Source organism: Eucyclogobius newberryi, unplaced genomic scaffold, assembly GCF_026437365.1.
Source record: "Eucyclogobius newberryi isolate DKJ021-1_F unplaced genomic scaffold, fEucNew1.0.hap1 SCAF_14, whole genome shotgun sequence".
In the NCBI taxonomy this organism is placed as follows: domain Eukaryota; kingdom Metazoa; phylum Chordata; class Actinopteri; order Gobiiformes; family Gobiidae; genus Eucyclogobius; species Eucyclogobius newberryi.
The window spans coordinates 33,996,764-34,024,209 of record NW_027315768.1 but is presented as its reverse complement, the minus strand read 5'-3'; the positions used below and the strand labels follow the sequence as shown (position 1 = coordinate 34,024,209).

The 27,446-nt window shown below is 43.4% G+C and overlaps 2 protein-coding genes across 2 annotated transcripts in view; both read left to right on the top strand.

Annotated features, from left to right (window-relative positions):
- The window catches only part of lcp1 (lymphocyte cytosolic protein 1 (L-plastin)), a 281,117-nt gene that overhangs the window by 211,032 nt on the left and 42,639 nt on the right, over positions 1-27,446 (top strand). The window lies entirely within an intron of this gene.
- On the top strand, positions 560-25,796 carry LOC140359276 (serine/threonine-protein kinase Nek5-like). The gene is made up of 22 exons (XM_072444136.1): positions 560-684; positions 1,406-1,502; positions 1,567-1,664; positions 1,735-1,818; positions 4,538-4,608; positions 5,948-6,034; positions 6,953-7,007; positions 12,157-12,270; positions 12,693-12,779; positions 13,857-13,926; positions 14,078-14,172; positions 16,271-16,317; positions 16,428-16,529; positions 16,886-16,964; positions 17,131-17,244; positions 17,847-18,008; positions 18,421-18,480; positions 21,381-21,449; positions 23,104-23,254; positions 23,533-23,643; positions 24,437-24,605; positions 25,622-25,796. The coding sequence occupies exons 1-22, from the start codon at positions 562-564 to the stop codon at positions 25,794-25,796; spliced, it is 2,220 nt and encodes a 739-aa protein (XP_072300237.1). The 5' UTR covers positions 560-561.

Genomic DNA, 27,446 nt, shown 5'->3' with positions numbered 1-27,446 from the left:
AATTTACTGGTTTTATACGGGTTGTGACCGCCAGGGGGCATTGGTAAGAATGCACTGGGAGAGATGATCCAGGGTTTTCTCTTTATTAAAGATTTCAGTCAAATAATACTGGTGGTTGGTATTTACAGAGCAGTTATTAATCATGTAAATACGTGTGTGGTTTTTTTATCACGCACACCAAACTACAACCACAAGCTCTACACGATGTGGGGGAAAACAACTAAAACTCTGCAAACACGTAGCATCCTCAACCTAACTTGCCTATGCTAACGCGTGATTGGCTACTCGACCTGTCAATCAGGCACCTGGCAGAAACGGGGCGGGTCCTTCGTCACACGTATCTATGACCTGTCATTAGGTTTTATCTTCCTGTAACATTTTGAGGACTTTTTCTCAGTCAAACAATATATATAATGCTTGTTTTTTTTATTGTTAATTGTTATGTAGTCATTTCTCATCCTTCTGAAACCATGGATAGGAAATTAAAAAAGGATTAAACCCATTAAACAGTGTTAGAATACATATTTTTGGATTGAATGAATGGTTGTGCTTCCAGGCGGCATGCACAGGTATGAGGTCGTCCGGCAGATCGGAGAGGGCGCCTTCGGAAAAGCCTTTTTGGTCCAGGTCAAAGGAGGAGGTGACGACGCCCAGTGTGTGGTCAAGCAGGTCAATCTCAGGAAGGCAAGCCATTTGTCCATCCTTTAATTCAACGTTGAGTCGCATCATTTACGTGTTTTGTAACGTAAAGTACAGGTTCTGCTTTACCTTCTGGACTGGACTTGGAAGAGCCACGTGCAACAGTGCGTTTACGTGCTCTGTGAGGGGAATGTGTCAAGAATTCAGTGCAATATTATAATAATAATATAATAACATCAAGGACAACGACAAACATCCCATAAGAGCAAAGATCCTGTGTAAATTCATACTTAAGAAACAACAAGAAATGCATGGGATGGTAAAGTGTCCATGGACAAAGAGACAGGATACAATCAAGATAAATGTATTTATTTTGATTTGATTTGATTGATTGATTGATTGATTTATTTTATTTATTTATTTTATTTAGTTTATTTGGTTTATTTAGTTTTATTATTATATATTTTATTTATTTCATTTGTACTATTTTATTGTTTTTATTTTTATTATTATTATTATAAATTTTATTTTTACTTCTTTGGATTATTTTATTTCATTTTTCTTTACTATTTATTCTATTTTATTTTATTTTACTTTATTTTACTTTACTTTACTTTACTTTACTTTACTTTACTTATTATCGGTAATCGGTCATCCTCCGTCCTCCAAAAAATTATATCTAGACTTTCCCTTTTGGGCCAGTTTTGAGAATTTGAAGGTCAGAGGTCAGACTCGCTCTAGTTCATCTCTGCCATGTTTCTTCCAGATGTCGGCGAAAGAAAAGGAAGCGTCCCAAAAGGAGGTGACGCTGCTGTCCACGATGAACCACTTCAACATCGTGTCGTTCATCGACTCGTTTCGAGGTTTGAGTCTCGCGGCGTTTCAGCTGCAAAACCGCGCACGTATAAACGAGCGATGTCTTTGCAGAGAAGGGCTCCCTGTACATCGTGATGGAGTACTGCGACGGCGGCGACCTGATGAGGCGGATCGGGGCGCAGAGGGGCGTGGCCTTCACCGAGGACCAGGTACTTTTTGCCGTCGCGGAACGTTCCGTCGGAGCGGGGGAATCTCAAAAGAACGCCGTGTGGTTTGCAGATCTTAAACTGGTTCGTGCAGATCTGTCTCGGCCTCAAACACATCCACGACAAGAAGATTCTGCACCGGGACATCAAGACTCAGGTATTCAGGCGTTCTCCACACCTTCTCCACACCTTCTCCACACGCTCTCCACACCTTCTCCACATGCTCTCCACACCTTCTCCACACGCTCTCCACACCTTCTCCACACGCTCTCCACACCTTCTCCGCACGTTCTCCACACGCTCTCCACACCTTCTCCACACGCTCTCCACACGTTCTCCACACGTTCTCCACACGCTCTCCACACGCTCTCCACACCTTCTCCACACGCTCTCCACACGTTCTCCACACGTTCTCCACACGCTCTCCACACGCTCTCCACACCTTCTCCACACGCTCTCCACACGTTCTCCACACGTTCTCCACACCCTCTCCACACGTTCTCCACACCTTCTCCACACCCTCTCCACACGTTCTCCACACGTTTTCCACACGCTCTCCACACGTTCTCCACACGTTCTCCACACGTTCTCCACACGTTCTCCACATGCTCTCCACACGTTCTCCACACGTTCTCCACACCTTCTCCAAACGTTCTCCACACGTTCTCCACACGTTCTCCACACGCTCTCCACACGTTCTCCACACGCTCTCCACACGTTCTCCACACGTTCTCCACACGTTCTCCACACCTTCTCCACACCTTCTCCACACCTTCTCCACACGTTCTCCACACCTTCTCCACACGTTCTCCACACCTTCTCCACACCTGCACCGGGACATCAAGACTCAGGTATTCAGGCGTTCTCCACACCTTCTCCACACGTTCTCCACACGCTCTCCACACGCTCTCCACACGCTCTCCACACGTTCTCCACACCTTCTCCACACGTTCTCCACACCTTCTCCACACCTGCACCGGGACATCAAGACTCAGGTATTCAGGCGTTCTCCACACGTTCTCCACACGTTCTCCACACGCTCTCCACACGTTCTCCACACGCTCTCCACACGTTCTCCACACGCTCTCCACACGTTCTCCACACGTTCTCCACAACTGCACCGGGACATCAAGACTCAGGTATTCAGGCGTTCTCCACACGTTCTCCACACGTTCTCCACACGGTCTCCACACCCTCTCCACACGTTCTCCACACGTTCTCCACACGCTCTCCACACGTTCTCCACACGTTCTCCACACGTTCTCCACACCTGCACCGGGACATCAAGACTCAGGTATTCAGGCGTTCTCCACACGCTCTCCACACGTTCTCCACACGTTCTCCACACGTTCTCCACACGTTCTCCACACATTCTCCACACCTGCACTGGGACATCAAGACTCAGGTATTCAGGCGTTCTCCACACCTGCACCGGGACATCAAGACTCAGGTATTCAGGCGTTCTCCACACCTTCTCCACACGTTCTCCACACGTTCTCCACACCTGCACTGGGACATCAAGACTCAGGTATTCAGGCGTTCTCCACACCTGCACCGGGACATCAAGACTCAAGTATTCAGGCGTTCTCCACACGTTCTCCACACGTTCTCCACATGTTCTCCACACGTTCTCCACACGTTCTCCACACGTTCTCCACACCTGCACCGGGACATCAAGACTCAGGTATTCAGGCGTTCTCTTTTCACGTCCGGCGCGTTTTAGCCGTTATTGGTCTCTCAGAACGAGACTCCCGGTGGTTCTCACTTGCTGCCGTTATTTGTGTTGAACGTGGATGAAACTGTTACATCCGCTAATGACGTTCATCTAAAACAAAGTCTGATTTGCCTTGGTCGACACGTTTGGACCAGTTCAGAAGCAAATCAAGTTTAGAAACAAGGTCGAATGTTTATTTTATTTTATTTATTTTATTTATTTATTTTATTTATTTTATTTATTTTATTTATTTTATTTATTTTATTTATTTTATTTATTTTATTTATTTTATTTGTTTACATTTTAAAATTAATTATAAAGTTTATTATTATTATTGCACGGTGGCAAAGGCGGTTAGCGCTCTTGCCTCCCAAGAAGGAGATCATGGGTTCAATTCCCAGCATCACATGATCTCTCTGGGTGGAGTCTGCATGTTCTCCCCGTGTTACCGTGGGTTCTCTCCGGGTTCTCCGGCTCCTCCCACCGTCCAAAGACATGCATGTGTTAGGTAAAATTGATGACTCTAAATTGGCCCTAGTGAATGAATGTGAGAGTGAACTGTCTGTAATGTCTATGTCTCTGTGTTGGCCCTGTGACGAGTTGGCCCCTGTCCAGGGTGCACCCCGCCTAAGGCCCGAAGTCACTGGGATAGGCTCCAGTCACCCGCGACCCCGAAAGTCGCGGTACAAGCGGTAGAAAATGGATGGATTATTATTTTATTTATTTTATTTATTTTATTTATTTTATTTATTTTATTTATTTTATTTATTTTATTTATTTTGTTTATTTTGTTTATTTAATTTATTTAATTTATTTAATTTTATTTTTTTATTTTTTTATTTTAATTATTCTATTTATTTATTTTATTTATTTTATTTATTTTATTTATTTTATTTATTTTATTTATTTTAATCATTATTTCATATTTATTTATTTTAAAATTAATTATATTGTTTATTATTATTATTATTTGTATTTTCTATATAATTTGTATGTTGCTTTTGTCATTGTTTGTCTCACTAAAAAGCAAATATATAAATAAAAATAAACAAAAGAAGACAAATTGAACGTTGTTGGAGGTTATCAAACGAGTTCCACCCTCTGTGATGTCATCAGTATGCGACACAGAGACACTTTAAATCACGTTCGTTCTCTGGTGCAGAACATCTTCCTGACCAGCAGAGGCGCCAAAGTGAAGCTTGGAGACTTCGGCATCGCACGAATGTTGAACAAGTGAGTCGGACGAACTTCCACCAAACCTTTCCTCTTCTCCATAGGTCAAAGGTCACTAGGTTCCACCCCGTGATGTCATCCGGTGGTAATCCAAGAAGCGCTCCTCCGTGTTTTCAAAGTCTTATCACCTTCAGCACCAAACTTACTCCAATCGTTTCAAACTCGACTTTTGAAGCTGGAGCGGAACAGCTATTGTTTTTAGCCTCATTTGAATGGCGTTCTTCCTCGGTGCGCTGGCGAACGCGGTGTTTAGTTTAGTTTAGTTTAGTTAACGGAACTCTAAACGGAAACACGGAGCTTTAGATCTTTGCAGAAACCTCAAATTGACTAATTAACTGTAGCTAATTTTACTATGGAACATTTCCTCATTGTGATAAATAAAGAAATATAACAGCCAGTAAATAAATAAAACTAAATAAAGAAAATACATAGAATACATAAAACTATTGTTAAATAAATACAACTAAATAAATAAAACTGGATAAAATAAAATGGGGAAAAAAACCTACCGGTAAATTAAAAGAAAACTAAATAAAATAAACAAAATGACTAAAAAAAATAAATAAATACTATCAATAAATAAATAAAATAAAACTACCAGTAAATTAGAAAAAAACAAAATAAATAAAACAAAATAAATAATCTAAATCAATCAATAAAACTAAATAAATGAAATAAAACTAAATAAAACTACCAGTAAATTAAAAAACTAAATCAATTAAACTAAATAAATACATAAAACTAAATAAATAAACTAAATTAATAAATAAAATTAAATAAATAAATACAACTAAATAAAATTAACAAAATAAAACTACCAATACATTTTAAAAAACGAAATCAATACAACTAAATAAATAAATTGAACTACATAGATAAAAATGAATAAATAAAACAAGATTGAATAAACAAAAAAATATATACATTTTAAAATTTCAAAATAAAACTACTGGCAAATAAATAGAACTACACTCTACAGGCACAGCTATGTTAAAAAGATGATTAACTTTGCATTTCATTCCATTTCCTAGATCAGAGACAAGTCCACATGTTTGTAACACTGTTCAGTCTCTTTTACTTATAAACACTGCCAGAAGAGGGCGCTACTCAGCCACATTTACCTGAGAAACTGAAGAAAGAGTTCTACTACAGACTCCAAACTTGAGTCATAACGTGTCTCTGAGTAAAAGTGACAAAAGCGTCCAGACTAAAGTGATATTCCTCTCATTCCTCACACTCACACCGGATGGATAAACAGTGGATAAACAGTGGATAAACGGTGGATAAACGGTGGATAAACGATGTCCGCTCGGTCTAAATGTGGCGTGTGACTCCGCAGCACCACGGATCTGGCTCGTACCTGTGTGGGGACGCCGTACTATTTGTCTCCAGAAATCTGCGAGAACCGGCCGTACAACAACAAGACGTAAGACGCGACTCCAGAAGTACTCTCATCCACGGGCAGCGACGTCACGACATTCAACAGATTTAATGATTATTGTGGGAAAAACATCGCGATTTAACGATTATTGTGGGAAAAACATCACGATTTAACGATTATTGTGGGAAAAACATCACGATTTAACGATTATTGTGGGAAAAACATCGCTATTTAACGATTATTGGAGGAAAAACATCACGATTTAACGATTATTGTGAGGAAAAACATGATTATTGTGGGAAAAACATCACGATTTAACGATTATTGTGAGGAAAAACATGATTATTGTGGGAAAAACATCGCGATTTAACGATTATTGTGAGGAAGAACATTGCGATTTATTGTGATGAAAAACATTTAACATTCTGAAAAGACAAATTAAAGTTATATGTGACATACAGGCAGATTCTTTCTTTATTTTTTGGACGATACATTGATAAAAAAAGACTAAATTTTGCTTCTAAAATGGCCACGATTATTATTATTTAATATTATTTTGTATTTTTTTGGTTCTTACGCTTATATTGTGGCCTGAATAATCACTATTATGGATTAACAGACAGGAAGCCGACCGGCTGAAGACACTAAATTAAATATTAGTATCAATATAGAAAGTGTTTTTTTTGTTTTTTTAATCTCAAATGTTTTATTTACTTTATTAATTGTTATTCAACTATTTACCAATACATTGACCTACACATCATTTAATTTTTTTATTTAAAAAAAATGTTATCACGCCCTTTATCCCTTCATATTTATATTATTTATTTATCTTTTGATGAAAAAATGTATATTGTATACTCCCTGTCACCCGGTGTTAATAAATAAATAATTGGGCGCGGCCCAAATTTGACATTTTTATTGTCTTGAGCGCCACAATAAGAACTTATTTTCTTGTTTCAGAGACGTCTGGTCTCTGGGCTGTGTTCTGTACGAGCTCTGTATGCTCCGACATGCAGTAAGTACTTCATCCTACTAATAACTGCAGTGTAATAACTGCACTGTAAGTACTGCACTGTAAGTACTGCACTGTAAGTACTGCACTGTAAGTACTGCACTGTAATAACTGCACTGTAATAACTGCAGTGTAAGTACTGCACTGTAAGTACTGCACTGTAATAACTGCACTGTAATAACTGCAGTGTAATAACTGCAGTGTAAGTACTGCACTGTAAGTACTGCACTGTAATAACTGCACTGTAAGTACTGCACAGTAAGTACTGCACTGTAATAACTGCAGTGTAATAACTGCAGTGTAATAACTGCAGTGTAAGTACTGCACTGTAATAACTGCACTGTAATAACTGCACTGTAAGTACTGCACAGTAAGTACTGCACTGTAATAACTGCACAGTAAGTACTGCACTGTAATAACTGCAGTGTAATAACTGCAGTGTAAGTACTGCACAGTAAGTACTGCACTGTAATAACTGCACAGTAAGTACTGCACTGTAATAACTGCACAGTAAGTATAGTAGAAAAAGCTTCAGTTGTAGTCATCTGGACTCAGTTAGAAAAAATAGACGTTTCGACTCTCATCCAAGAGTCATTGTCAATAAAATAATTTAGATCGAGAACTCCGATATTAATACTGTTCTGTGGTAAGACCCGCCCATTGGGAGGAGCCTTCCTGAAGTAGAAAGAGTTAAAGAGGTAAACTTGTTAGCATGTTCTTTATGCTATAGTTATCTGAATAACTGTTCATATGTTACGTTAACATACCAGACACTTACCACAGTTCTGTCTGTGCCTCATGTAGCTGAAGGTGTTAGCGTTAGCATACGTCATGTAGCTGAAGGTGTTAGCGTTAGCATACGTCATGTAGCTGAAGGTGTTAGCGTTAGCATACGTCATGTAGCTGAAGGTGTTAGCGTTAGCATACGTCATGTAGCTGAAGGTGTTAGCGTTAGCATACGTCATGTAGCTGAAGGTGTTAGCGTTAGCATACGTCATGTAGCTGAAGGTGTTAGCGTTAGCATACGTACACCTATTCACCATGTTCTCTCATCTGTTATTATTTTAAACTGCATTTCAAGATGAAATGTCTGTTCTTGGTCTTGGATTTGATCAAATAAATGTCTCAAAAAAATGTGACTTATACTTATACTCCAGTATGACTTATACTCCGGAAAATACAGTACTTTTTACATTAAGAACATGTTGCTGCAAAAGTTTTTAACCTTAAATCAGCTCTATTACATTATCATTATTATTATTATATTACTGTTATTATTATTAATATTATGTTGTTGTTGTTGTTGTTATAAATTAAATGAACAAATTACAAAGAAATCAGGTACTGCACAAATGCAACATAAATCATATGTTCAATCACAGTAAAATAAAACTGAATAAAATGACAATGCCGTCACAAAATAATAATACCTTTAAATACTTTAGAAATACAAATCCATCCATCCATCTTCTGCCGCTTTATCCGGGGCCGGGTCGCGGGGGCAGCAGTCTGAGCAGGGACTCCCAGACTTCCTTCTCCCCAGACACTTCCTCTAACTCCTCCGGGGGGATTCCGAGGCGTTCCCAGGCCAGCCGAGAGACATAGTCTCTTCAGCGTGTCCTGGGTCTTCCCCGGGGCCTCTTCCCGGTGGGACATGCCTGAAACACCTCCCGAGGGAGGCGCCCAGGAGGCATCCGAAACAGATGCCCGAGCCACCTCAGCTGGCTCCTCTCGACGTGGAGGAGCAGCGGCTCTACTCCGAGCTCCCCCCGTGTGGCCGAGCTCCTCACCTTATCTCTAAGGGAGCGCCCAGCCACACGGCGGAGGAAACTCATTTCGACCGCTTGTATCCGCGATCTTGTTCTTTCGGTCACTACCCAAAGCTCATGACCATAGGTGAGGGTAGGAACGTAGACCGACCGGTAAATAGAGAGCTTTGCCTTTCGGCTCAGCTCCCTCTTTACCACAACGGTCCGATGCAGCGACTGCATCACTGCAGCCGCTGCACCGATCCGCCTGTCGATCTCACGCTCCATCCTTCCCTCACTCGTGAACAAGACCCGAGATACTTGAACTCCTCCACTTGGGGCAAGGACACCCCACCCACCTGGAGAGGGCAAGCCACCTTTTTCCGGTCGAGAACCATGGCCTCGGATTTGGAGGTGCTGATTCTCATCCCAGCCGCTTCACACTCGGCTGCAAACCGTCCCAGTGCATGTTGCAGGTCCGGGTTTGATGGAGCCATCAGGACAACATCGTCTGCAAACAGCAGAGATGAGATCCTGTGGTCCCCAAACCGGACACCCTCCGACCCCTGACTGCGCCTAGAAATTCTGTCCATAAAAATTATGAACAGAACCGGTGACAAAGGGCAGCCCTGGCGGAGTCCAACATGCACTGGGAACAGGTCTGACTTACTGCCGGCAATGCGAACACAGCTCCTGCTCCGGTCATACAGGGACCGGACAGCCCTGAGCAAAGGGCCCCGGACCCCGTACTCCCGGAGCACCCCCCAAAGGACACCCCGAGGGACACGGTCGAAAGCCTTCTCCAGATCCACAAAACACATATGGACTGGTTGGGCAAACTCCCATGAACCCTCGAGCACCCGATGGAGGATATAGAGCTGGTCCAGTGTTCCACGACCGGGACGAAAACCACTCTGCTCCTCCTGAATCCGAGGTTCGACTATCGGTCGGATTCTCCTCTCCAGTACCTTGGAATAGACCTTACCCGGGAGGCTGAGGAGTGTGATCCCTCTGTAGTTGGTCCCCCTTCTTGAACAGAGGGACCACCACCCCGGTCTGCCAGTCCAGAGGCACGGTCCCCGAACGCCACGCGATGTTGCAGAGACGTCTCAACCAAGACAGTCCTACAACATCCAGATACTTTAGGTACTCAGGGCGGATCTCATCCACCCCCGGAGCCCTGCCACCGAGGAGTTTGCGAACAACCTCAGTGACTTCAGCTTGGGTGATGGATGAGCCAGCCACCGAGTCCCCGGTCTCCACTTCCTCTTCGGAAGACGTGACTGAGGGATTAAGGAGATCCTCAAAGTATTCCTTCCACCGTCCGACGACATCCCCAGTTGAGGTCAGCAGGCCTCCACCCGCACCGTAAACGGTGTTGGTGAGACACTGCTTCCTCCTCCTGAGGCGCCGGACGGTTTGCCAGAATTTCTTTGGTGCCGACCGATAGTCCTCCTCCATGGCCTCCCCGAACTCCTCCCAGGCCCGGGTTTTTGCCTCTGCGACAGCACGAGCCGCGGCTCGCTTGGCCTGCCGATACCCGTCGATGACCTCCGGAGACCTACAAGCCAGAGTGGCCTGATAGGCCTCCTTCTTCAGTCTGACGGCATCCCTTACTTCCGGTGTCCACCACCGGGTTCGGGGGTTGCCGCCACGACAGGCACCGGAGACCTTGCGACCACAGCTCCGAGCAGCCGCATCAACAATGGAGGCGGAGAACATGGTACACTCGGACTTAATGTCCCCAACCTCCCCCGGGACATGGGAGAAGCTCTCCCGGAGGTGCGAGTTGAATACCCTACTGACAGAGGGCTCCACTAGACGTTCCCAACAGACCCTCACAATGCGCTTGGGTCTGCCAAGTCTGTCCGGCTTCCTCCTCCGCCAGCGGATCCAACTCACCACCAGGTGGTGATCGGTTGACAACTCTGCCCCTCTCTTCACCCGAGTGTCCAAGACACGCGGCCGGAGGTCTGATGACACGACAACAAAGTCGATCATTGACCTCCGGCCTAGGGTGTCCTGGTGCCATGTGCACTGATGGACACCCTTGTGCTTGAACATGGTGTTCGTTATGGACAATCCGTGGCTAGCACAGAAGTCCAATAACTGAACACCGCTCGGGTTCAGATCGGGGAAGCCGTTCTTCCCGATCACCCCTCTCCAGGTGTCACTGTCATTGCCCACGTGGGCGTTGAAGTCCCCCAGTAGAACAACGGAGTCCCCGGTCGGTGCACTGTCCAGTACCCCTCTCAAGGACTCCAAGAAGGCCGGGTACTCTGCACTGCTGTTCGGCCCGTAGGCCGCCACAACAGTGAGAGACCTGTCCCCCACCCGAAGGTGGAGGGACGCGACCCTCTCGTTCACCGGGGTAAACTCCAACACGTGGCGGCTGAGCTGAGGGGCTATCAGCAAGCCCACACCAGCCCGCCGCCTCTCCCCGCGGGCAACACCAGAGAAGTGGAGCGTCCAGCCCCTCTCGAGGAGATGGGTTCCAGAGCCCAAACTGTGCGTGGAGGTGAGGCCGACTATATCTAGTCGGTATCGCTCAACCTCCCGCACAAGCTCAGGCTCTTTCCCCCCCAGCGAGGTGACATTCCATGTCCCCAGAGTTAGTCTCTGTGTCTGGAGATCTGGTCGCCGAGGCCCCTGCCGTCGACTGCCGCCCAGATCTCTCTGCACCGGCCCCTTATGGATCCTCCTGCTGGTGGTGGGCTCACGGGAGGGCGGCCCCACGTCGCTCTTTCGGGCTGTGCCCGGCCGGGCCCCGTGGGGTAAGACCCGGCCACCAGGCGCTCGCCATGGAGCACCCATCCCAGGCCTGGCTCCAGGATGGGGCCCCGGTGACGCCGATCCGGGCGACGTAAACGGCCTTGTTCGTGTCGTCGTCATAAGAGGCTTCTGAACAGATCTTTGTCTGACCCGTCACCTAGGACCTGTTTGCCTTGGGAGACCCTACCAGGGGCATGAAGCCCCCGACAACATAGCTCCCGGGATCATTCGGGCACTCAAACCCCTCCACCACGTTAAGGTGTCGGTTCAAGGAGAGGAGAAATACAAATGATCAGGAAATTAGATAAGTTTCGAAGCACTTTTTGGACTTAACAACAGAGAGAGATTTATCGATTTTTTTAACAAATTCCTCCATTAAAAAAAGTTTGCAATGGACTTAAAGAACCGACATTTATGCATGTAATGTTTTGCGAATAAAATAATAAAGACCAAAAACTCTATTACAAATAATCCATAAAGCTTTGACCTTCGACCTTTGACCTTCCGCTGCATCCAATTCAATCCAACTTTATTTGTGCAGCACATGACAGAAGCGAGATGAATCAAATGTAATAAATAAAAGACACAAGACTAATGAACGCCGTTTATGTTGCATTTCCTGTTTTCTCCAGTTTGAGGGCGGCAGTCTGAGGCAGTTGGTCAGTAAGATCTGCAGGGGGCGCTACAACCCGGTGCCAGCACAATACTCCTACGACCTGCGCCTCCTCATCACTCAGCTCTTCAAGGTTCCTCACGGACACTCAACAATACAACACACTTTATATCAGGGCGCGGCTAACTAGCTCCTTCTTTAGCATATGTATGTGTATGTGTCCATCAGCTCTTAAATATGAATAAACTCTTCATTACTGCTTATCAGTTTGATGTTAGGACATTTCTGTACACAAGTAAGCGATGCATTTCTGTGGTACAAACTCTTAACACGCTATTGACATCATAATTTATATAAAAAATGTCCGAACAGCCATACTATGAAGCCGTAATGAGGAGTTTATAATGACAGGAAACTGTTTGTGAATGTCTAATTAGCAGCAGAATAAAGGTACGCAGAATAAGACAGTAAAACGGGACAGCTAATTATGACTTAACAGCTAATTAGCAGCTAGTTAGATTTTGATAAGTGCGCTATAAAATGACTTGTGCGCAGGTGAACCCTCGAGATCGTCCGTCCGTGAGCTCGGTCCTCAAGCGGCCGTTTTTAGAGAAACATCTGAGCAAACACCTGGAAGAACAGGTAATTATGACTCTAAAAGTTTCTGCTCGTTTCTGCTGCCACCTTGAGGACGAAAGCTGCATGTTCACTGTGGGCTGTGGATTCTTCTGTCACGCCCTAAAAGACCCCGTGTGTCCAGAAGTGTGTGACTGTGGTCAGGAGGGACCAGTGGACTCACAGAGGTCACTCCAGACTGAGGCTGAGCTGTTTGTTTCAGGTCGTTAGCAGCTAATGCTAATGCTCGTTTACATGTTATTGCGCAACTATGCTAATAAACGTTAGCCTACTCACAGACAGTTTTAAGACGCCTCATTTGTCCTGGTGTCATATTTTAGGCTCAGACACAAAGTCCACGTTGTTGGAAGCTTTGAGGGCGTGTCCGGTGCAGAGGGCGCGTCCGGTGCAGAGGGCGTGTCCTGTGCAAAAGGCGTGTCCTGTGCAGAGGGCGCGTCCGGTGCAGTGGGCGCGTCCGGTGCAGAGGGCGTGTCCGGTGCAGATAGACTCTTATTATCTGCTCTTAATGTTGATTGATTTAAGCTGCACGTTTTCTCACGTGATGATTCTTCTTTAAAGGGGAGGACAGTGGCACATGAGCGATTGCCCTCCAACAACAGGGCGGTCGGTTCAAGCTCTAAATCTCACCTGAATCAAAATGTTGTTGTGTCCCTCCCAGATTAAGACATTACAACCATAAATTACTCAAAAAATACTCTCTGGGACATAAATTGTATATAAAGTGTAGGATCATAAGATTAGGGCTGTATTAATCTGAATAACCACGCCCAGACCAATATTAAATAGATTGTATTTTGATCATTATAATCTTTATTTAGACAATACAGAAAAACAGATCTAAAAGACTTTTTTATGACGACAGCTGCATTTTTAAATCAAAATGTAAATATTGTAAATATTCTCCATCTAGAAGCCTTCAGTCACAATATTTCAAACTTCTTTGAGACAAAATTGTATTTTGAAATTCTCAATGTTCCAGTCGAGTGTTGTTGCTCTACATAACATATATGTAAAATACAAATTACAATCGGCGTTGTGTCTGTCTATGTTCAAAATGCTTTATATATATATATTTTTTGACAGGACAAGTCAAGTCCCACAGTCTCAGCCCCGAACAGAGCGCCACCTTCTGTCCGACCAGCTCCAATACAAGGTAATGCTGAACAGTGACAGGTCTAAAGTGGGGTTTACCGCCCTCTAGTGGTGATTGTCCTTGAATACAGCAGTGATGGTACATGACACTGTGATGGTGAACTCTAGTGCGCCATCTGGTGGAGGTTCTATTCTCCTTTTATTGTTTGTAGAGAAAGTGAAAAGTCCCAGAGCTGAAGAGAGAGCGACGATGAAGAAACAGGACTGGAAGATTCCTCAAAGACTTCATACACCGCTGCGGCACAAAGTGAGCGGGTTATTATCATCTTCCTTCAAGGATCTACAGATCCTAACACGGGTTTTACACGTGATATTATCATCTTCTCTAGAGAGTATGGATCCTAACACGGGTTTTACACGTGATATTATCATCTTCTCTAGAGAGTACGGATCCTAACACGGGTTTTACACGTGATATTATCATCTTCTCTAGAGCGTACGGATCCTAACACGGGTTTTACACGTGATATTATCATCTTCTCTAGAGAGTACGGATCCTAACACGGGTTTTACACGTGATATTATCATCTTCTCTAGAGAGTACGGATCCTAACACGGGTTTTACACGTGATATTATCATCTTCTCTAGAGAGTACGGATCCTAACACGGGTTTTACACGTGATATTATCATCTTCTCTAGAGAGTACGGATCCTAACACGGGTTTTACACGTGATATTATCATCTTCTCTAGAGCGTACGGATCCTAACACGGGTTTTACACGTGATATTATCATCTTCTCTAGAGAGTACGGATCCTAACACGGGTTTTACACGTGATATTATCATCTTCTCTAGAGAGTACGGATCCTAACACGGGTTTTACACGTGATATTATCATCTTCTCTAGAGCGTACGGATCCTAACACGGGTTTTACACGTGATATTATCATCTTCTCTAGAGAGTACGGATCCTAACACGGGTTTTACACGTGATATTATCATCTTCTCTAGAGAGTACGGATCCTAACACGGGTTTTACACGTGATATTATCATCTTCTCTAGAGAGTACGGATCCTAACACGGGTTTTACACGTGATATTATCATCTTCTCTAGAGCGTACGGATCCTAACACGGGTTTTACACGTGATATTATCATCATCTCTAGAGAGTACGGATCCTAACACGGGTTTTACACGTGATATTATCGTCTTCTCTAGAGAGTACGGATCCTAACACGGGTTTTACACGTGATATTATCGTCTTCTCTAGAGCGTACGGATCCTAACACGGGTTTTACACGTGATATTATCATCTTCTCTAGAGAGTACGGATCCTAACACGGGTTTTACACGTGATATTATCATCTTCTCTAGAGCGTACGGATCCTAACACGGGTTTTACACGTGATATTATCATCTTCTCTAGAGAGTACGGATCCTAACACGGGTTTTACACGTGATATTATCATCTTCTCTAGAGAGTACGGATCCTAACACGGGTTTTACACGTGATATTATCATCTTCTCTAGAGCGTACGGATCCTAACACGGGTTTTACACGTGATATTATCATCTTCTCTAGAGAGTACGGATCCTAACACAGGTTTTACACGTGATATTATCATCTTCTCTAGAGAGTACGGATCCTAACACAGGTTTTACACGTGATATTATCATCTTCTCTAGAGAGTACGGATCCTAACACGGGTTTTACCCGTTTAGACTTAAAAATAACCCAGTTTAGACCAAAATGAACACAGAAGACATGATAAATGTTGACGTTTGACTGTGATAATGCAGTTCACCACCATACACAGCTGGGGACGTCTCATTATCAAATGTTTTGTTACGGTTATTGTGAGAAAAAAACATCACAATTTAAAAAAAAAAATCACTATCATTGAGACTGTGACCAAACAACAGTGAAATATTTAGTTTTCTGTCATTCTCGTGCTCTGACATTTGACTGTTGCTTAAGTTTGTGCCCGACTTTACTACATTTAACTCTCTGAAAGACAAAACAAAGTTAAATGTGACAAAAACAGCCAGATTAAATAAAGTTATTTACATTTAGGTTTATTTTATGGACAATACATTGAACCAAAAGACTAAATTTGGCTTCTAAAATGGTCACAGTTATTATTGTTTGGTTCTTACGTTATATATTGTGACCTGAATAATCAGTCTATAAACTTACATTTTTGTATTTTATTTTGCTCATAATTAAAACAATAAGGATCCATAGCTAGTCTTGTAATCTTCATTATATACAGTATAAAATGCAGACCTCTTTAAAACACGACATTGCTGGACTCGTGTGTTTAATCCACATCATGCTTGCATTTCTTGAGCTTTTTGTCTTGTGTTTTCATGAAAATAAAGTCATGTTTTTCTTTCTAAAGCCTTTTCATCACAGACTGGCTCAAGCGGCTGATCCTCATAAACCAAGGTGAGCTCGACTTATGCACTGAATTACTCCTTTTGCCGAACGTGTTTAATATACAGATGTTACAGATGTTTTCACGAGCTGAATGTATAAATATATATATATGTTTATAGAGCAGAGCAGGCGGCGGTGGATCCGTATCTCCACTATCACGCTCAGCTCGACGCCTTCCAGCTCCGACACAGAGAGGATCAAGCCCCTGAGCCTTACCAACTGTGAGCTGCTCTACTTTTGTGTAGTACTTTTGTTTGTTGGTATATATATATTTTTAAATTATATTTATTTATTTTATTTATTTATTTTATTTATTTTTTGCATTATTTATTCATTTATTATTTATTTATTATTTGCATTATTTATTTGTTTATTTATTATTTGCGTTATTTATTTATTATTTGCATTATTCATCTACTTATTTAGAATTTTTGTGCATTTTATTTAGTCATTTTTTAAAACATTTTTGATATAGTATTTTCCTTCAGTGGTCAGCAGTATTACTCTACGTCTGTCTCTGCCGCTCTAAATACTACGATCTCGCTCTTAGTCGTCGAGTTCTTTTCTTGTTTTTCAGCGTCGCCGCAGCGAGAAACGAATATTTACAACGAAGACGAGAAGCGAACGAGTACAAGCTGCGAGCGGAGAAGCAACTGGTAAACCCTTTGCACTTTGACCTTTGCACTTGAACCTTTGCACTTTGACCTTTGCACTTGAACCCTTTGCACTTGCACTGAAATGACCCATGTGACACTGTATTCGTTGTGATTGTGTATTTTTGTACTCTTCTAAGCAACACCCACAAACTGAATTTCCCTTTAGGGTCTGCGTCCGTCCACAGCAGAGCGCCCCCTCAGGCCTGGAGGTCACGCCAGCCAGAGCGAGACGGGACCAAAGCAACAAACGCCACGGGACAAGAAACAAAACGGACAACAAGTAATTTTTATTAGAAAGAATGCCATTATTTGTTTAAAAAAAAAAGTATTTGTGTTCTTTTACTGCAGGAGTATTTGTGTTCTTGTAGTGCAGGAGTATTTGTGTTATTTCACTGCAGGAGTATTTCTTGTACTGCAGGAGTATTTCTTGCAGTATTTCTTGTACTGCAAGAGTATTTCTTGCAGTATTTCTTGTACTGCAGGAGTATTTCTTTTACTGCAGGAGTATTTCTTGTACTGCAAGAGTATTTCTTGTACTGCAGGAGTATTTCTTGTACTGCAGGAGTATTTCTTTTACTGCAGGAGTATTTCTTTTACTGCAGGAGTATTTCTTTTACTGCAGGAGTATTTCTTGTACTGCAGGAGTATTTCTTTTACTGCAGGAGTATTTCTTGTACTGCAGGAGTATTTCTTTTACTGCAGGAGTATTTCTTGTACTGCAGGAGTATTTCTTTTACTGCAGGAGTATTTATTGTACTGCAGGAGTATTTCTTGTACTGCAAGAGTATTTCTTGTACTGCAGGAGTATTTCTTGTACTGCAGGAGTATTTCTTGTACTGTAGGAGTATTTCTTGTACTGTAGGAGTATTTCTTGTACTGCAGGAGTACTTGCGGCAGCTGGAGCTGATCCGACTGCAGTATCATCAGGACATGAAGGAGATGAAGCTCCGCACTGAGGTCAGGGGTCGGGGGTCGGCTCTTCACACTCGCGCAGAACTACACTGGTCTAAACTGGTCATCATAAAAGTCATAAACGATGAGCTTGTAACCATGGAGACGTAATGGTTTCCCCTCGTCAGCTTCAGAATTATTTAAGTTCTTCATGTACGTTTGATTATTTGAGGCGACAGAATTTTTCATGTACCACTTTTCATATTTGTAATTATGAAACGGTCTGATTGGTCACATGGGTCAAATAATGTTGCTCTACACTGCAAAAATTGTACAATCTTAAGTAAGACATTGCATTCAACAAAATAAAGTCCCGCTCATATATTTTTATTTGTCAAATATAAAAAACTGTGACATTAGATGAGTTTTAGCTCAGTGTTTGCTGGGTAATTTCCTACTGTGATTAGTGCTTTATCAACATGTAGGGGGCGTTTTATCAACCTGTAGGGGGCGCTTTATCCCAGTTAATTTGACTTTAACGCAGCTCAAATTCTTTATGTTCCAGGTTCAGCCGGCGAAAAGACACAAGACGTTTGTGGTGGAGCCCGCGGGGGCCCCAGACCAGGTACGACGCTAACGTGACGGGCAAAGTCAGGACGTACGACAGTGTAATAACAATGTAATAATAATATCGTAGTAATAATGTCGTAATAATGTCATAATGTAATAATAATGTAATAATATTGTAATAATATCATAACACTATCGTAATAATGTAATAATATTGTAATAATAATTTAATAATATCGTAATAATAATGTAACAATAATGTAATAATGTAAAAATGTAACAATGTAATAATAATGTAATAATATCGTAATAATGTAATATCATAATATCGTAATAATAATGTAATACTAATGTAATAATATCGTAATAATAATGTAATAATAATGCTACCCCAAATAAATTGTCTGTTTGCTGTAACCCGAGTCAACATTTTTCATCTGGGTCGGTAGGCAAATTCTTATTTGTTTTACTTTGAAGGCAAAAAAAAAGATCCAAATTTTGTCTTTTTTTGAGTCGGAGTGACCACCAGGGGTCAGGCTTCAACAGTCAATGATGGAAAACGTCTCTATCAACCCGATCGGGAGACTAAATCTCCCGATCGATTTTTAAGAAATTTCAATCGACCTTTTGTACGCCGCGATCCTTTATTTTGGTAGCGAAAACGAGCGGGGGGAACATGCGGGGGACAAGGGCGCTGCCATGTTTGTTGTGGTGACGCTGCTGGGCGTGTTTCAATCCCAGAATGCATTTGCGTAAGTCAAATTTCACCCCCTGACAGAGGGTGACATTACAATGGAGATGTCAGTGGCGCCGACGAGGGCAAACCAACTTGTAAAAGGCAATGTGACGACTCCTACGCGCGCTATGTTTTTTTACAGACGCATGTGGAGGACTGTGTCACGCGGTGCGTTATCAGTCCTTTGAGATGAAAGCCAGGTTTACCAGCCTGATAAAAATATTTGACACGTGGTTTAGGAAAGACTGGTCGGTGAGTCGGCAAAATAATTGCAAAATAAAAGATTTTGACGTTTTTTCAACAAAATGCTGATATTTTTTTTTCAGTCGGCTAGTTTCATAGCGGGTCGGTCGGGTTACTGCAAACAGACATATTATTTTGCCCAGCCTAATATAATAATATCGTAATAATATCGTAATGATAATGTAATAATATCGTAATAATAATGTAATAATATCGTAATAATAATGTAATAATATTGTAATAATAATGTAATAATAATTCTGTTTTTGTGGCAGGATGTTGAAGCAGCGCTGAGGCAGATCAGAGACGAGCCCACAGAGGACAGAAGAGAGGACAGAAGAGAGGACAGAAGAGAGGATAGAAGAGAGGACAGAAGAGAGGACAGAAGAGAGGACAGGAAAAAGAAGAAGGTGACATAGAGTTAATGCTAAATATATAAACATAATAAAGGTATCGGTATCGCTAACTCAAAGATTGATATCGCAACAACTAAATACATCCTCCATCTGACAGAAATGCACAAATGACAAGGTTAAAAAAGGCTTATTTTAGTCAGGATTAAAAAAAAAATAATCTAAATTAGAGTTTGACGAATGCAAAAATAGAATAAGAGAATGAGGTTAAAATTAAGTAGATATCATGTTTTGAGTGTAATTTGACTGAATCTTATTTTTGATAAGATGGACAGGAAAAGCATAAAATATTTAGTTTGACTAGAGACAGAAGCATTTTCTAACTTGAAATTTAAGAAAATAAAATGCTTTGATGCTTGAAATGAGAACAAAACTGAAAAATACTTCTTAAGCGGTTAGAGCTCTTGCCTCCCAAGAAGGAGATCGTGGGTTCGATTCCCGGACCAGACCAACATCACATGATCTCTCTGGGTGGAGTCTGCATGTTCTCCTCGTGTTACCGTGGGTTCTCTCCGGGTTCTCCGGCTCCTCCCACCGTCCAAAGACATGCATGTGTTAGGCAAAATTGGTGACTCTAAATTGGCCCTAGTGAATGAATGTGAGCGTGAACTGTCTGTAATGTCTATGTCTCTGTGTTGGCCCTGTGACGAGTTGGCCACTGTCCAGGGTATACCCCGCCTAAGGCCCGAAGTCACTGGGATAGGCTCCAGTCACCCGCGACCCCGAAAGGGAACAAGCGGTAGAAAATGGATGGATGGATGGATGTTTAACTATCATTATTATTATTTTTTATTTTTTTTTAAATTATAGACAGTAAAACAAGAAACAGGACCAGACAGCTAGACAAAAATAAATAAATAATAATAATAATGATGATAATAATAATAATAATAATAATTCATATAATGATAATAATAATAATACAATAGGAAATAATGACAAATAATGACATGTTAAATCAAGTCCCATTTAGTCCATTTCCAAATTGAATCCGTATTTTTATTTTTTATTTTATTTTTATTTTTTATCGTCCTATTCAATCACTTTTTAATCTTTTATTATTCCAGATTGTCATTTTGTACCGCTTTTGTCTTAAACTGCATGTCGTTATTATCGTGTCGAGCAGTTCAAGTATCGCAGTCGTATCGATATCGCAGCTTCATTTAGGGATCATCTCAAAATGGGTTGAAGCTGAAAAGACGTAATTTTTTTCGTCTCTCTCAAAAGACGAAAGACTGGCTTCACATAAAATGTAAAACGATAGTAGCTTGATAGACCCTGCTCACCTCTAGTGAACATTTCTGAACATCCTTTGGTAAGTTCATCAGTAGAAGTTATGAAATCTCCAAATAATGTCACCTGTTGTTTGTTTACTCAATCCACAGTGGACCCCCCCCCCCCCCCCCCCCCCAAGACGAAAAATATTAAGTCTTTTCAGCTTCAACCCATTTTGAGATGATCCCTTACTCCTTCCCGACATCGTGCAGCTAAACGTCGCCCGGGCTTGACACTATATGTACCATAAAACTTTATGTTCTTTATGTACATTTAACGTTTGTGCAGAAGCCAATCATGTTTGAGATCAGACTGAACGAACCCGACGAAGAGACGAAAGACGAAGACACAAAAACGGTTTCAAATCGGGAGGAGGTAAAGTCCAGCACCGGGACCTTTAAAACGTATAAGCAAAGTGCATTTTTACAACCGGTTCAGCCATTTTCAGCTCAAAAATGACAAGCAAAAATAAAAGCATGTTGTTTTTTTCATTTACGCTGAATAACGTCGCATCGCCACTAGGGCTGGGTATCATGGTCAATTTCCTAAATTGATTCGATTTCGATTCATAACGTCCTGAATCGATTAATCACGATTCAATTCGATTCAATTCAATCTGCTCTTAAATAATGAAAATGGCTCAATTGTGTTACAAAATACAAATGTACTTTATTTTTTCTATTCACCATAAACTGGTTTTAAGTGCAAACTTGTAAATTGGACAGTTTAAACTTCAGCGGTAACAAAACTGTCTCAAGTCTCAAAAATACAATTTTGAAACATAAAGTTGTTTTTAGACCTGCTTGTGAGGCTCAGTTCAGTGTGTTCGACGTGCATCAGCTGCATTATCTCCACTGCACCAACCATTATTTGTAGTGTTGTCCGTCACAACTGCTGGGTCTTTGCTGGTCAGCCCCCCACTCCTGTGGCCCCCCACTCCTGTGGCCCCCATCAACATATTAGCTATATTATTAGGGAGTGTCTACAGAGCCGCGGCGCGCGGCCCAAACTGCCATGTTATTTTGTGCCTCGGCCCCTGAAACTGCTGCGCTATTTGACCGTGCCGTTTTAGACCGCGCCGAGTTAAGGTCAGGGTTAAGGTTAGGGTTAGGGTTAGGGTTAGCCATGAGGCTATATGGCAGTGCCGCGGTTCCTGAAACTGCTGGGCCATTTGACCACGCCGCGGCTCTATAGCCACGGCCATATTATTAGCGGTGTGGCTCGTCAGGAGTACGGGTGCGTAAATCTTTGGAGGTAAAAGTTGCGACGGCTTCTGTTATCTTTATGACCCGCGGAGAATCGGCTGGTACTGTTAGTGATTCCCTCAGTTTCATATTGTTTAGCCCCGGACGGCTTGTTGTCAGAAGCTAACGTTAGCGTAGTGTGATACCTGGTCAAGTGGTTTCTGAGGTTTGTAGTATTTCCACAATAACTGACCTCCGCTTCGCAGATTTTGCAAACCACTTTGGTTTTATCCGGCTCTTTGTTTTAAATCCGAAATGGTTCCAGACGTCAGACTTGAGTTGGGACGGCTCGCTGAGCCGAGTTTTACCTGCGTCTTGCACGCTTGACAAGCGGACGTAAACGCGCCACTGCTGCGCCACTGCTGCGCCACACACAAGACTTCATGGGGGAAAATCGATCTCATGCCGTATGAATCAATATTGCAAAATTTTTATTATATCGATCCAAAATCGATTGAATCGTTTTTTTTTACCCAGCCCTAATCACCGCAGACCTGACTCGTACTTCCTGCTTGTTTCTATGGAAATGTTGTTCCTTTTGCTGTAATATTGCGCAGTATGGCTATTTTGTGATTTTGCGATGGATTTTTACAGACATTTCCCATTTGTCTCATAGTTAATTCTCACCTAACGTGTTTAAAAATACATTTTGACACATTTCTGAGTTTCCAGAGTCCGTAACTCGAATAAAAAACAAAATGAAGCCGAGCGACGAAACTGAAAAACGTACGAGATTAAACGTTTTGCCGGTTGCCGTGTCGTCGCAGGAGGCGGACCCTCTGAACCGCACCCTGAGCTTCGAGGCGGGAGAACAGCTGCAGCTCGGCGATTGGCTGGAGCGGAGGAAGGGGTGGAGTCAGAGGATTCCCCAAACCCTGCTGGACGCTTTGGGCAACTGCACCATCCAAACGGAGCAAGGTGTAAAAGACACGACATGCTAAGAAGGAAAGAGCGGAAATTTAAACTAAATACAGATAATTTACAGTTTATTTCTATTATTACTTCATTTTTGGATAATTCTAGTACCGTGATCTGGTTATACTGAGAAACAGAAGTAAAATTTGACCCACAATGTAAAGTTTTTATTTAAATTTCAAAATTTAAAAGCTCAGATGGAGTTCCAAGCCAACAAATTCAGTGCTTAATTCAACAAAATATATATATTGTAAATAGTAAATAAGTTTGGTATTTTTCAGGTGAAGAGGAAGTTGCCCGGCGACAGTGGACAGAGGGCGCTCAGAATGCCCTCCTCGAGGCCCTGAACCAGGCCGAGCTTCAAGACTCCACCTTTGGGTCTGTCACTGCAGGTCTGTGAACACTGGGGGGTTTGGTTCACTGAATGAATGGATGTTCAAAGGTACGAAATATTAAAGCTATTTGTTTGAGCTAAATCTGTCATTTTATTTTGAACTTAACCTTTAGCGTTGGTTAAATAAAAGCCAAAAAGACGATCCTAAACTGTGGAGAACAAAAGCTGTTATTATTTGAGTTTAGGGAAATGTGCCGTGGCTCCAGTATAACAAATCGTGACTCCAGCGTAGGGAGTGTGAGTGAAAGTGGTCTGGACTCTGTGGAGGAGGCTCGTGTTAATTTCAGAGACGCTGTAAAACGCCAAAACCCCTGCACTGTGGTCCAGGTAAACCCCAATTCTGTACGAGATCGGACCTGAGACCTGGGACTGGACTGAGTTAAACTAACTGAATCTGTCTGGATGATCAGGATAACTCTGGTCTTCACTCATAAGTGTTGCTCTTCTGTTTCCATCAGACAGAGACAGTCTGGTGTGAGCTGGTCCAGAGTGATTTCTGTATAATATTGTAAGAAGTCGTCTTTGGAGCCTGTGACACAGGCTTTGCCCACAGCCCTGTGTAGATATGAAGAGGAAACGGAAAGCTCAGCTCCAGGCAACAGTTTAAAGTCACAGAGACGTGTTTAGGAGACTTTAGACTCTGGGCCGGTGTTGGAAGGAGACGTGACAGGGCAACACCGCCTTCAGCTTTAGATGGGACGTCCCAGTAAAACTACATAAACACTTTACTATTTGAGCTACATTGGGATTTCTCTGTATTACACAAACTTTTTGTTTGTTTGTTTTGACAGAAATAGCGAAGTTGAAGCAGCTTGCAACTCGTGATGGACAGGAGCAGCAGAAAGAAGAGAGAGACGAGGAAGAAGAGAAAGATGAGGCAGAGGAGGAAGAGGAGGAAGAGAACTCGGATGTGGAGAGCGACGAAGAACGACTGGAGCCACGATCTGATGACGACGACACGTGAGAAAGATTCATGACTTTAACTTAAATGCTAAACTTTACTTCCAGAGTTTTGTTCTGTTGACACGGTTCTAAACGCTCGTCCATCACTGACGTACGGCGGCTCGTCCTAATCCAAAAGTCTTCACAGAACTGATATTATGACAATAGTTTGATGTGTTTTTGACCGGTCAGTGTAGAGTGGGGAGAGAGGGTCGAGACATTCGGCAAATGGTCAAGGCCAGGAACCCACAACACTGCGATCACTACTGCATGAGTGGGCGGAGTCATAGAGCTCACACTTGTATTTGGGTCTTAAATTGAGCTCATTTTAGTCCTGGTTTAGTCCTGGTTCAGTCTTGGTTTAGACCTGGTTTAGTCCTGGTTTAGTCCTGGTTCAGTCCTGGTTTAGTCCTAGTTCAGTCTTGGTTTAGACCTGGTTTAGTCCTGGTTTAGTCCTGGTTCAGTCCTGGTTTAGTCCTAGTTTAGTCTTGGTTTAGACCTGGTTTAGTCCAGACACAGAACATTAATATCGGCTCCGTTTCACCAGCTCATGTTTGTTATTGATTGTTATTAGGCTCTTTTTGTCCCATTTAACCAGATGCCCGTGGGCCACAGTGGGACGGGACAGGGCCGAGACCACATTTCCATGATATTACAGTGATCCCTCGCTATAACGCGGTTCACTTTTCGCGGTCTCGCTGCTTCGCGGATTTTCATCATGCATTGTGTTCTGCATTCTGATTGGCTCTCCACGTCTTCTCAACCCGTGTGTCAATAACGTTATGGATTCATATGCACACGTACGTAAAACCGCTGCCAAATTGAAGTTGTGAGAGCACGCGTGTGAGCTTCAATGTTTTATGGAGTATTTCATTGTATAATAACTGTAAAAAAATAAAGGTTTCTACTTCGCAGATTTCGACTCCCGCGGGTTCTTCTTGGAACGTAACCCCCGCGATAAACGAGGGATCACTGTATTTTTAATGTTGAATTTGCTTTTTCTCACAAACATTACATTTGATTGTTTTTCTCAGTAACTTTGAAGAGTCGGAGGACGAGCTGAGAGAAGCCGTGGCCGACTCCATGACCAACCTGCTCATCCTGGACGAGGCCCCGCGGCATGATGGGAACCAGGAAGCCAACGCCGCGGACCCGTCGCAGGGAGGAGAGTCCGACGAGACATCAGGAGGAGGTGAAAGTCAGGAGTGAAGGACTGAAGTGGGTCTGGATCGGACGGAGCACATCACGCGGCAGTTTGACACAGTCCGCGCCCCCTGCTGGCCGCACTCCGCGCCCCCTGCTGGCCGCACTCCGCGCCCCCTGCTGGCCACAGTGGTGCTTCTTCGTAACAGTAAAAACACTGCGCTTGAGTTAAAGGTTGAACGGATTTTTTTGGCCCAAATCTGAGTCTTATTTCCTCGTGCCGTGGACTGCCCATTAGTCCTGCCACGTATCAATCATAAAATGCACCTACCGCTCACCTGCAGCCTCGTGCAGCTCGTCCCCTCGAGCAGCACGTTTCCTCGCGTCTAAGCGCATGGATCTGTCATAATATAGTTCCCTCAGTGTACGGGACAAAATGAAGACGGAGAAAGACAGTTCGAGCTGACTCAGAAGAAGACGGAAATCTACGGGAGACGATGCGCTCCGTCGCGCTGATAAACAAACGCACGTGTGTGTTGTATCAGTCCGCACGGGGGAGTGGCATGTGCACGGGGGAGTGGCATGTGCACGGGGGAGTGGCATGTGCACGGGGGAGTGGCATGTGCACGGGGGAGTGGCATGTGCACGGGGGAGTGGCATGAGCACGGGGGAGTGGCATGTGCACGGGGGAGTGGCATGAGCACGGGGGAGTGGCATGAGCACGGGGGAGTGGCATGTGCACGGGGGAGTGGCATGTGCACGGGGGAGTGGCATGAGCACGGGGGAGTGGCATGTGCACGGGGGAGTGGCATGAGCACGGGGGAGTGGCATGTGCACGGGGGAGTGGCATGTGCACGGGGGAGTGGCATGTGCACGGGGGAGTGGCATGAGCACGGGGGAGTGGCATGTGCACGGGGGAGTGGCATGTGCACGGGGGAGTGGCATGTGCACGGGGGAGTGGCATGTGCACGGGGGAGTGGCATGTGCACGGGGGAGTGGCATGTGCACTTCCGCCTGCGTTCTCAAATCGCCGAAAAATCGTCCATTGCGCCTTTAAGGCATTTAAAACCAAACTTTAACCACCACCAGGGGGCGCACAAACACACAAACGACTCGTACGCTTTACCGACCCTCGTTTCCTTTCCTCGCCTCCTCGTCTCCTCCCCGTGTCGTCAGCTTAAAATAAAAGAATTAAAACATCTTTTGTGTCACAGTGAGTTTCGTTGTAACGACTTAAGAACAGGAAAAACACCACAATGTGACTTTAAAACTGTTCAAACGCCTTTGTCTGGAAATAAAGACGTTTGTCCAAGAATAATGACGAACCCTGACTTCAATAACGTCCTTAAGGGTCATTTTGGCCTCCTGCATCCTATGTCCTCTCTCCTTGGTTCTGTCCTCGTCTCCTCTGTCCACATCTCCCCTGTCCTCTCTCCTATGTCCTCTCTCCTTGGTTCTGTCCTCGTCTCCTCTGTCCACATCTCCCCTGTCCTCTCTCCTATGTCCTCTCTCCTTGGTTCTGTCCTCATCTCCTCTGTCCTCTTCTTTGTCCTCTCTCCTGTCCTTGTCTCCTCTGTCCTCTCTCCTCGTCTCCTGTCCTCTCTTCTTTGTCCTCTCTCCTTTGTCCTCTCTCATCTGTCCTCTTTCCTCAGCTCCTCTGTCCTCCCTGCTTTGTCCTCTCTCCTCGTCTCTTCTGTGTCTTCTCTCCTCTGTGCT